Source organism: Colias croceus, chromosome 28 (genome assembly GCF_905220415.1).
Source record: "Colias croceus chromosome 28, ilColCroc2.1".
Lineage (NCBI taxonomy): Eukaryota > Metazoa > Arthropoda > Insecta > Lepidoptera > Pieridae > Colias > Colias croceus.
Genome location: NC_059564.1, coordinates 626011 through 638344, shown reverse-complemented (window position 1 = coordinate 638344; position 12334 = coordinate 626011). Strand labels below are relative to the sequence as shown.

The 12334-nt window shown below is 31.0% G+C and overlaps 2 protein-coding genes across 2 annotated transcripts; both read left to right on the top strand.

Moving 5' to 3' along the window:
- The first annotated feature begins 3557 nt into the window (after window positions 1–3557).
- Window positions 3558–6574, top strand: LOC123704092. The gene is made up of 4 exons (XM_045652359.1): window positions 3558–3654; window positions 4152–4237; window positions 4821–4968; window positions 6077–6574. The coding sequence occupies exons 1-4, from the start codon at window positions 3568–3570 to the stop codon at window positions 6548–6550; spliced, it is 795 nt and encodes a 264-aa protein (XP_045508315.1). The 5' UTR covers window positions 3558–3567; the 3' UTR covers window positions 6551–6574.
- A 1664-nt stretch (window positions 6575–8238) lies between these two features.
- Window positions 8239–11530, top strand: LOC123704157. Its single transcript, XM_045652456.1, has 4 exons — window positions 8239–8470; window positions 8848–9754; window positions 10315–10639; window positions 11230–11530. The coding sequence occupies exons 1-4, from the start codon at window positions 8326–8328 to the stop codon at window positions 11518–11520; spliced, it is 1668 nt and encodes a 555-aa protein (XP_045508412.1). The 5' UTR covers window positions 8239–8325; the 3' UTR covers window positions 11521–11530.
- Window positions 11531–12334: the final 804 nt, after the last annotated feature.

The window sequence follows — 12334 nt, the reverse complement described above, 5'->3', positions numbered from 1 at the left end:
TGCTTTATACTATCGTGAGCGAATTTAAGAACATAGGTGATGAAGTCACGAATTATTTGTAACTAGCTTAATTTTTACTGCTATTATGTAAAAGTAACGAAAAAAATTGTATACTGGCAACATTTTACGTAATTAAAAAAAAGTGCGGAATCGAATCGTAAACGTACGAAATTCGAATTTAATCTGTGGTGGTTAGACTGTGCGCGGGAAAATAGGAAAATATAAAAAAATATATATAAAAAAAAAATAGATTTAATGCAGCTAGATTAAAAAAAATATTGATGTTTATTCCGAATTTAAATGAAATAATTAAAGGATGTATATTGTATACATTGATCTATTATTATCTCAATGGATGTATATTGTATTTTAATGTTTATAATTATTATTGTGTTACCATTGTGCTAAGCCATTGTGTTACATAATGCTGTTATACTTTACGTTCGATTTAGTTTTTTGGTACAAATGAAAAGGAGTTATATTACTATTTGAAGGGACTAGAGAAAATTGGATGCGTATAAAGATTAATATAAGGTAAATAATACGGTAAGAGCTTTTATTTTACTGTGTATGTAACTATATAACTTTCGCATTTATTATTGTTTTTGAGTGGTTTATTTCGTTCTTGCAACCTCCATACTATAAAAGATAATACTAATAAAGATAAATGTAAAAAACTAGTCTCATCGAAGTTAAAAATATAGGTATTAAACGATTTAACCAATATGTATAAATCTTAAAATGAAACCATTCTGATATTGATAAAATTTTTCGATGTTATTATCGTATTTTACTCACATAATAATTTTAATATCCCAGGAAATATATTATTTCTTGAAATGAAAAGAATAAAATATAAAGGTCGTAATTAATACCGCGGGGTCGTGTCATAGATATTACCATATATTACTAATGAACTTGTAATAATATGTTGTAGATATGACAAAGAAATTGACATTTTAAAAATTTCTAGTCTTAGTTATTAATTGTCCTAAGACCTAAGATAGGTTTTACTGTAGTAATCAGATACTCTGAATTCAGAATAGGTTATTAGAATATACATCAGATTATCATGTAAATTTAAAGTATATAATATAATGTTTGTACCTACATTATGAGATGCACACACAGTAAATGAAAAGTGTATCCATAGATAATATTATAATATATATAACAAGTGATAACTGCGTTAAAAACAACCGACTTCAAACTTGCACTTGCAAAATTTACAAATACCTACAGACAAAAATGCTCATTAAATAAAAACTACTGGGCCTATCCGAATAAAATTTTTATGGGACCAATTCGACACCATCCCGCATCGAACAAAAAAAGAATCACGTAAATCGGTTCAGAAACCTCGGAGTAATCGGTGTACATACATAAAAAAAAAAAAAAAAATATACCGGCCGAATTGATAACCTCCTCCTTTTTTTTGAAGTCGGTTAAAAATGAAGGATTTGAACCCACCTGATCAATTTAAAAATATTTTTCTGAAAGCTTATGTAAGCTTTACCTACCGAATTATATAGGCTATAATATTATTATTTTTTTTTTATCGCGGGACAAACTATGTAGTATAAATAAATTCACAAAAATACAGTATTCTCAATTTAACTGTAACATGAAATCCATATCAATATATTACTTACGAAGGTGAAGCGACGATTGCCGTTTTCAGTGACTGGATGGGTTCCCTTTTCCGGTGATTTTTTTGAATCATGATAAAAAGATGGCTTCGATTGATAGATATGCAAAGTCAAGGTTGTTTTGTATTTCGATCTTATTAAATTTCGCATCACATCTGTCGCGGTGAGATTGTAGCGTCAGCAAAAAAAAACAATGGAAATAAAATTATTCGAAATTAGTTTGTGAGGATGTGTGTGTGTTTGTTACTCTTTCACGCAAATACTACAGAACCGATTATAATGAAAATTAGCACACATATTATTCTATAGGTTAATTTGGATTAACACATAGGATAGGTTTTATCCCGGAAATCCCACGGGAACGGGAACTATGCGGGTTTTACCTTTGAAAAATTTTTATTTTTTAATATTATTGCTTGATATAATATTAAAGTTCGTTATGAATTGCTTAAAACTGAGCACTTAACGAAATACAAAGTTACCTTTTTATTTTAACGTAGTTTTTCTTAAATGTAATATTATTAGGTATTATGGTAGATATATCGCTATTGTGTTTTAATAATATAATGCCTTTAGTTAAGTGTATAAAAGAAAACATTTTTAATTCCTTTAAAATCTTGATATACAGTAAAAAATAATAATTGAACATAAAAATTAAATAAAAATCAATTACACTATAAAAATTTGTTATTTAAAAACGACTCAATCGATTGTACATATTGTTCAACTAGCTGTACACCGCGGTGATACCCAATTTGCTCTGCTCCTTTTGGTCTTAGCCTAATGATATACTATAGCCAATCGCACCAGTAGTAAAGAATTATTCAAGTCGGACCAGTAGTTCCCGCGATTAGCGTGTTCAAACAAACAAACAACTTCAGCTTTATAATATTAGTAAAGATTTGTTATCATAATAATAATATAGCAACGCAACAATAGCAGTTTAAAAATTGCATTTTACTTTATTTGCTGACGCTACCTAATCCTTATTGCGGATTCCGCGAATCTCCCCTGTGCTTTATAAAAGACCGTATATGGATAAAATATTTCGCATTCTAGTGCTGTACTGTGTTCCGTGTGTGTCTGTCTGTCTGTCTGTATATATAAAAAAGATTAACTGTATTTTATTAAAACGTGAGTAGATTGTAGAATTTTTTTAATCTTGGGTTATACATTGTGAGAATTTATTTTCTTTTTTATAATAGTTTTGTGTATATTTATCGTTTACAAATTTATTTTAGTGTATTGTTAAATTTAGACCATAAAAATAAATTTAGTAAAAAATAGATTAATATTATCTTTTAATTCAGAAAATCCGCGAGAAGAAAATTTGCTTATATACATATATGAAGTTATTTTTTAGACTCGGTAGCATTTCTAATCTCTATGTATTTTTTTATATTATGCAGTAAATTCTATAATGATGTAGAAAAAATTATAATATTTTTATTACAATCTCGTTCTTAGATTTCGTTTAGAAGAAATTCTTTATAATTTTAATTTAGTAGGATTATTTTTCAGTACATATTTTATTGTATAAATTCACTTTGATCTACTCATTTTAACAATCGATGGGTAGAATGTATTAGCCACCATCATCATCAGCCCATATACGTTCCCACTGCTGGGACACGGGCCTCCTATGAGGGTACAGGCCATAATCCACCACGCTGGCCAAGTGCGGGTTGGCACATAATATTGTAATTGAAACGTCTGTAATTTGTAACTACATTCTTACAAATAAATATAATTTGAATTTGAATTTGAATAATTTCCTTTCAATGTATGTATCAAGTAATGGTAGTATATAGTAGGTATATACGTATTTACTAGTTTTCCTTTACTTATTTATTTTTTTTTAATTTTCATTTATTTCTTTTCAGTTTAATTATAAAAAATGGCGGCTCTGTTAAGGTGTATGTTTATATGTTTGTGTGTTTTATACGTGAAAGCTGATGAGATTGAATTGGAAGCTACTAGTGGGGTAGTTTTGAAAATGCTTAGAGTGAGTCTAAAGTTAATTTTTTGTTTATTTTTATTAGTAGTGAAAAATAATAAAATTATTACTAGGCATTTTTTGTAAATTATGAGTTATTGTTGTAATATTGCGTTTTTTTCTATAAAATTATAATAAATAAATTAATTAATCTTTTCCCTCAAAGAACTAGTTTTCGTTTAAACTTTAAATTGTTTAAATAATTAATAATAAGATCTGACGATAAGTCTGTTTGATGTTGTTATCTATCTGTATGCAAAAATGTTACCAAAATCGGTTTAATAATTTTCTCTTGAAGAGAAAAGACCTTCTTATTGTATTATGATCTAATAACCCAAATATAGAGAAAAGTTTGATTTGTTTGTTTGTTAACATTTAACTCATGCTCGAACGATTTAAAAAAATATAATTGCACAATAAAAATAACTAAAACGGAAAAAAAACAAAAAGTTACGATTCTAATGTGGTGTTGCATGAGTTTTAATATAAAATATATGAATTTACAGGAAATGGTAAATGAAACAAAAGCAGACTCGTTAAATCTACCAGCAAACGCTACATCAATTCGAGAAAATATTACAGATACGTTCAGGTAAGAATTATAATTTTTTGAATTAATTTTTTGTCTTACTATTTTATTACGTTAAAAAATGCGTTTGAATTTGAGTTTAAACAGTTAATGTTTATGTTAATGCTACTAATATTATAAATGCGACAGTTTGTGATGATGGCTGTTTGTCACCACTGAACCGATTACAATGAAATTTGGTATGCAGGTAGCCGAACACCCAGAGGCCAGAAACAGAATAAAACATAGGCTACTTTTTATTCCGGAAATACCACAGGAACAAGAAATATGCGGGATATCTTTGAAAACGGGGGCGAAGCTGCGGGTGGATATCTAGTTAGCAAAAAATTAAGAGTTTAAGCGTGTTTTTTCATGTGTTTTTCATAAATTTATTACTAGCTCCGCCTTGTTGGTCTTAGCGTGATGATATATATATATAACCTATAGCCTTCCTCGATGAATATGGGCTATCTAACACCGAAAGAATTTTTCAAATCGGAACAGTTGTTCCTGAGATTAGCGTGTTCAAACAAACAAACAAACTTTTCGGCTTTATAATATTATTAGTATTAGTATAGTTAGGTAACCATAAAATAATTTATTACAGTTGCGAAAACCGCGTATACGGCTATTACGCAGACGTCGACAACGACTGTCAAATATTCCACGTCTGCTTACCGTCACAGACACCGACTGGCAGAAACGTTACGTATAGATGGAGCTTTATTTGCCCCAGTGAAACGGTTTTCAATCAGGTTAGTGCCTTATTTCTATGAGAATAGAGTATTTTATGTGTATAGTGCCTATTATTTAAGGGACACTTATAGACACCGACTGGCAGAAACGTTACGTACAGATGGAGCTTTATTTGCCCCAGTAAAACGGTTTTCAATCAGGTTTGTACCTTATTTCTATGAAATAGAGTATATTATTGTGCCTTATTTCTGTGAGATAGAGTATATTATTGTGCCTTATTTCTATGAGATAGAGTATATTATTGTGCCTTATTTCTATGAGATATAGTATATTATTGTGCCTTATTTCTATGAGATATAGTATATTATTGTGCCTTATTTATATGAGATATAGTATATTATTGTGCCTTATTTCTATGAGATATAGTATATTATTGTGCCTTATTTCTATGAGATAGAGTACATTATTGTGCCTTATTTCTATGTATTTAGAGCTTATAATGCAGCATATATAAATTACCCGTGGAGCTTAATATAGTGAGGCAGTGTTCTATCAGGTTTGTATATTATTGCAATGTGTTTAGGGTTTATTATTGACAGAAATTATAGACAAACTGGCAGAAACGTTACGTATAGTTAGAGCTTTATTTGTCCCAGTGAAACGTTTTCAATCAGGCTTATACCTTATTTTTACGTAAATAGAGTATATTATTGAATATAATAAGATTATTGAATAGAAGTAAGACCTACTGAAGCTGTCAAACAGGTTTGTATCTTATTTCTATAGGAATAGAGGTCACTTTTGATATAACGTGACTCTTAATGAGATTGTATTTAATCAAGTTTGAGTCTAATTACAAGAAACTTAGAGCTTATTATTGACAAACACCAATAAGGCTATTCACAATTTTTTTAATTTAAACTAATGATAATAATTTTGGTACGCATAAAGACACATAGTGTACACAAAAACAGAAATTATAAACATATTTTTTTATTTATATTTTGTTGTGAACTGTCATGGGCGGCGACCATCACCTACCATCAAGTGGGTCGCCTGCTCCATTGCCGGGGTTGCAATAAAAAAAAATATATTTCTATCCGAATTCACTTGGTTTATAACGAATTCAATACAAATTGCTTAAGATAACCATGTTTCAATTTTCAGGAAGTACTTGTCTGCACAAGATCCCGTGACTCCATACCTTGCGAAGACTCACCATCCTACTACGACCTGAACATGGAAATCGGCAAAATATCCGAAGACAAAAAGGAACAACCGGAAACAGATAATAAAATAGAAAACGAACAGACAGACAAACCAAAGCAACCAGAAGCACAGAAAGAAACAGAAACTGTGACTGTTAAGAATCAAAAGCGTTTTCCCAGCCGTAAGCAAAACATGGTGGAAAAACTAGTACAGGCAGCGGTGGAAGAGATGAATTTAATGGAAGAAGGTGTAGAAGTTATCGAACCAGAAGAGAAGACAGAAGAGAAGACAGAAGAGAAGGCAGAAGAGAAAGAAGAACTTCAAAAAGCAGAAACAGAAAGTGATAAATTCGAAGATTCTAGATTAGGTGCTGAAAGAAGTATTAGAACTGGCAGGAAATGGAGGGGCTCTTATAGATATAACAGGCAATAGATATTAGTTTAGTAGATTTGTAAATAGTTTTTAATTATCAAGTGATAATAAAGTTAATAAAATTTATATGAATTTTTATTTATCACCCTGTTTTCATATCATTTAATTGGATAAATAATCAGGTTAAATTAGATTTTATTTGCACTTTAAACTAAATAGTATGTTTATTTATAGTCTTATGATAAAAAAGTAATCGAAAATAACATAAAACTAACTCATAATTTTATGTTTTCTAAATGTTAACAATACATGTTTCTCGCATAAATGCATTTTGACCTTAAAACTTCTTACATCAATAAAATACTAGGTTTCTTATCAGCAAATCATTTTCTTGTAGATGCAATTAATTTTTCGTACGCTTGATTTAATTAGAGAACAAGATTTGCAATCAAAAGGATCGTGTAACTAATCCGTTCTTTCTATCTAGCGATGAAACAAAAATGACTTGATGTTTGGTTAAAATGCGTGTAACACTGGTAATATTAGTTCTATTAAAAAGTGTAATCTCCAATGAAGAAAGTGATGAAAAATATATAGATCTATTACCTGAAGAGGAAAAGAGACAATTCTTAGAAAAGATTGCCAGACGCATACTTGAGGATTATCAAAATAATAATGAACCGAATGCATCTCATGTAGAAATATCAGATGATGAGCTTGACGCACATTCTGCGTATGTACAGGGCTTACTTCAAGAGGAAACACAAAATTTACGAAAGAATAACGAACCGCAAAGACGTGATGATAAACAAGACACTGCTAAAGTCGAAGATAATAGAAAAATTAGTGCAGAAAATGATAAGAATTTTGTAGATTTAACATTACGAGCTGGCAAAAGAGATAAGCGTGGAAACACAAGTAAGGAACACAACATTCAAGACCATATGATTCCAGTTATACCAGTTTATGATGAAATACACGCCAAAAATAAACCAATTATTACTTCATCAGAAAACAGTCATAAGAAAAATACCACAAAAAATATCATTAGAAGTGAAGATCCAACCACACGTAAAAACAATTCAAATGTATTAAGAAATTCTTATACTTACGATGACGAGGACAGTAAAAACGAAAATGACCATGAAAGTAATGAACGTTTAAGATCAACCGTTATTGATAATTTTGAACCTAGTAAAGAGAGTGACGATGACTCTTCTAAGCAAAAAACTATCGAAGAAACCACAACGGATTTAATTTTGAACGATACAGTTAGGTCAGCTGAATCTTCGCGGTACGGCGTTCGAGAAAGAGACCTAACACGCAAAGAAAACGTGCAAAGACATGAGTATAACAATAATATAGAAACAACTAGTGATAAAGAACTAATTTCAAAGGACATGACATCAACAACTCCAGTCATATTAAGTACTTCAAGTTCTACAGAATTGAGCACCACAGATAAACAAGAAATACTTACTAAAAGTGATAATACTTCTAGCACTATAAAAAATAATACAACAACTGGTGGTTTGAAACTCATTGATCTGGATATTAATAATTTTAATGTTACCAGAATAACTAATACTGATTCCACAAGGAGTGACGTAACAGAAACAACTACAAGTGTAGAAATATCTTCTACAACTGAAACAGTAATACAATCAACAACTAATGAATCGAATTTATCTACAACAGAAAATTTAAATAACATTAGTACTACTTCAGCTCAAGAAATAAATAAACAAAATGTTACAATTAATTGCAATGAAACAGACAAAAATAAAAATGAAAATCGTTTCAACAATGAATCTAAACGTACGATTTTTGACGATATGGATTTATTTGAAGCCAGACAAGAGAGTAACATAGCAAATTTTGTGAAATCGGAAGGAACAATTATAAAAAGCATTGAAAGAATAGAGTCTGTTGCTGATGGTGTGAAAGAGAATAGTAATGAATATTACGTGTATGAAATATGTAAGTATTCATTAACATTATTATGGCTTTGATTGCAGATAAGAATGTTTTAACGGTTAGTAAGTTTTTTTTCGTTAGAGGCTCACTACAATAGCTAATTCAGTAAGAATCTTGATTTTCTTTTTTATTTATATCAATCGGAGCCAAAAATTGATTTTAGAATTTTAGTCTGTTTGTGTGCATGTCTGTCCGGGCTAAATTCAAAAATTACTGAATGGGTTTACTTGAAAAGTAACACGAATATTATTAACAGGTCGGGTTAACATAATATTATCTTCATGCTAGGACCGCTATAAGGAGCGGAGCAATGCTGGTAAATGCGAGGGTCACAGCTAGTTAATAATATAATTAGATAAACGATGTATTCTCTTTAATAGCTGCAGAAAAACCTCCATTTAAATCGCGAAACGACGATGAAGAGCAAGTTTATTACGCACCAGTGTATAATTATGCACCAGAATTCGCTTACTACGACCCTCACAACCGTTTCGGACCTAATACCGATGACTTATCTAAAGATTCATACGAAAAACCACGCAACAAAAACGAAAGAAGAAATAAAATAAAGAATCAAGGAAACAATTATGACAATAGAGACAAATTTAACAATATATTCAATATTTTGAAGCAACATAAATATAATAATGTTGTAGATCCTCAGACTAGTGTACAAAACAGTGCGATTTTCAACCCTAATGATTATATAGATATGGACTACTTTTTTGGAAGAAATGATGACGCAAATCTTAGAAGTAAACATAAAAATGGAAAAGCAAAATATTATTTCCCTGATACTGATGAAGACGACCATCCCTATCAAAGTATGAAGAACAGTCTACAAGAACATATAAGAACTATTAGAAAACTTTTATATGCACATAAGCAATTTGGGTATATACCTGAACGACCTAAATTATCTAATAAAGACGAGACAAGACTTCGCAGTAGACTAAAACTTTCTGATGCTAATGACTTTGGACAAAATAAAGATGACATAACAATAGATTATTATTTTGGTAGAAAAAATTCACATGAAGTTGATTCTGAACACAATAAGTTGTTTAAATTACACTTGGCACAGTTGAAAGAAGGTTCTGTTACTCCAAAACCTGTTAAAGAAAAGAGATTAGATCTAAAAGAAATAAATGAAAAAGACGATTTTGATGTTTATGTTAATGTATTAAGAGATATGATTGAAATGGACAATGAAGCGTTAATCAAATATGATTGGTTGAGATCGGCTGTTGATATTAGAACAGCGTTAAGCAAATTAAAGAATTTAACGTAAGTTACAGTTAAATTAATCACTTCTACTTTAAATTATACGAAATCCGAATATTTATAACATACTAGCTTTCCACCCGCGGTATCGCCCGCGCAGTAAAAGAAAAACCCGCATAGTTCCCGTTCCCGTGGGATTTCCGGGATAAAACCTATCCTATGTCCTTTCGCGGGTATCAATATATCTCTATACCAAATTTCATGCAAAATGGTTCAGTAGTTAAGGCGTGATTGAGTAACAGAGAGACAGAGTTACTTTCGCATTTATAATATTAGTATTATATTAGGATTCCATTTTTATAGATTGATTGATTTGGTATTTTGTTGCCTATATTGAAGAGAACGATTTGATATTTTGTTTGCTTGTTTCTTATGATAACTCAAAAACTGCAAGACCGATTTTAATAATTATTTTACCAGTAGAAAGCTACTTCTTCATCACATGTTTTTATTTCTGGTTAATCCGCTGTCGTAACTAGTAGCTAGAAAAATATAATTGTTCTTCACTTAAGCGTATAACAATTCATGGAAACAATGTCTTAAAAGTATATATTTATTTTTAGCAAGAAATTAAAAAACAACGATCACATACACCCAAATGATTTAGAGTTATTAAAATACGTGATCTACCTATACAAGTCAGCGAACGAATCACACCAATTGACGCTCAGTGTAGAACTATTGAAGACAATAACACAATTGAGAAAGAATAAAAAGAAGAGTGTGATGCCGCAAATAAAGAAGAAACAGAAGTTTCGTTCGGCAATCAAGTTGTGGAGGGACTTCAGAACGTTTTTGAGGAGCTTGATCAATGGGGAGAGAGATAAAAGGGATACGGTGGGACAATTTGAGAGGTTTTTGACTGATTTGGAGGATCATTTGTATGGGGTGAGTTAAATATTGCGATTAATTTTAACAATTACTAGCTTTCCACTCGCAGCTTCGCCCGTTTAGTTAAAGAAAACCCGCATAGTTCCCGTTCCCGTGGGATTTCTCGGATAAAACCTATCCTATTTCCGGGGGTAAAAAGTAGCCTATGTCCTTTCTCGGGTATCAAAATATCTCTATACCAAATTTCATGCAAATTGGTTCAGTAGTTAGGGCATGATTGAGTAACAGACAGACAGACAGTCATAGTTACTTTCGCATTTATAATATTAAGTATGGATTAGGCAAGATAGAGATAAATGTTATTAGAGAAGAAAATTAACGTTTTTCAAGGTGTGTGTGTGGATACCTACGTGTGTTGTCTAATTGAGTTGACTTTTGAGTGTGTTAAGAAATTACTGAAATTATTTCTTAGTGCTAATCTAAACTATAAAAAAGCAACCAAAGTGCAAAACTACATGTTTTTGATTCTTGGTGTGGTAATATTATATCCGATCGGCAGTCAGGTTATGTTATTAGGTTATGTAAATTATCTTGTTATAAGTATATTTTCATACGTATATAAACCATTTTTTTTATTTTTTTTTCAGTTACACAACGCCATAAAAAGCATAGCTTCCATAACGAAATTCAAGAAACAGAACTGGTATGCTGATCTCAAAGAGATTTACTTGAAAAACGCAACCAAAAGGGAACTTTTAGAAGTAATACTACACTTGGGTTTATCTAGACTCCTGGCTTTGATAGAAGATAGTTCAGAAAGTGGTTTGGAAGAAAATTTCTCTAATTTTGTTTACAATAATGGAAAAGAAGTTAATGTAACAAGACAAGATTTTATATTTGTGTTGAGATTGTTAAATGCCATTAAGGAAATAAATTAATTTATGTTTGTGTTTTTCTCTAGTTGTTACATCCTACTACAGTTTACGTCAAGCTTTGCCATTATAACAAACTAGCTCACCGCCCGCGGCTTCGCTGCTTTTAAAACCTAATAAATTATATACTAAAACCTTCATCATGAAGCACTCTATCTATTTAAAAAAAGCGCATCACTATCCGTTGCGTAGAAAGATTTCAGCATACAAAGGGACATAGGGACAGAGAAAGCGACTTTGTTTCATACTATGTAGTGAAGTAGCCGATGTCTTTTAAAATAATGTAACAAAAATCGAATCAGCAGCTTTTAAAAATCATAAAAAATTCAACCTAACTACAAAGTACAAATTTTCTCAAACAGTACAAAATAAAATTGTACCCATGCTTAATTTCATCGTACTCTGTGTTTTGTCACTAAAATGGAACTTATGCATAGATAGACATAATAATTGGAATAGTACGGTCTAATCTTTATTGTAACTATGCTAAATTTTATCCTAATCGGTTGTTTTTTTGTCACGTAAATGGAACTCTCGAACGGTGAAGGAAAACATCGTGAGGAAACCGACGTGTCAAAGAATTAAAAGTTCGACGACATGTGTCATCCGCCAACACGCACTTGGCTAACGTGGTGGATTATAGCCTGTAGGCTGTACCCTCATAGGAGGCCCGTGTCCCAGCAGTGGGAATGTATATGGGCTGATGATGATGAAATGGAACTTGCATATGGATATAAATTTGAATAGTTATCCATAGTTTATTATCAAACTAGACTTCCGCCCGTGGCTTCGCCCGCGTTTGCTAAGGAAAACCCGCATA

Excerpts from the sequence above, each read along its gene's own strand:
- LOC123704092 (XM_045652359.1), top strand. The coding sequence starts at position 3,568 with ATGTTTATATGTTTGTGTGTTTTATACGTGAAAGCTGATGAGATTGAA. Across the intron at positions 3,655-4,151 it reads TAGTTTTGAAAATGCTTAGA|GAAATGGTAAATGAAACAAA; the intron begins GTGAGTCTAAAG and ends ATGAATTTACAG. Across the intron at positions 4,969-6,076 it reads GTGAAACGGTTTTCAATCAG|GAAGTACTTGTCTGCACAAG; the intron begins GTTAGTGCCTTA and ends TTCAATTTTCAG.
- LOC123704157 (XM_045652456.1), top strand. The coding sequence starts at position 8,326 with ATGGATTTATTTGAAGCCAGACAAGAGAGTAACATAGCAAATTTTGTG. Across the intron at positions 9,755-10,314 it reads AGCAAATTAAAGAATTTAAC|CAAGAAATTAAAAAACAACG; the intron begins GTAAGTTACAGT and ends ATTTATTTTTAG. Across the intron at positions 10,640-11,229 it reads TGGAGGATCATTTGTATGGG|TTACACAACGCCATAAAAAG; the intron begins GTGAGTTAAATA and ends TTTTTTTTTCAG.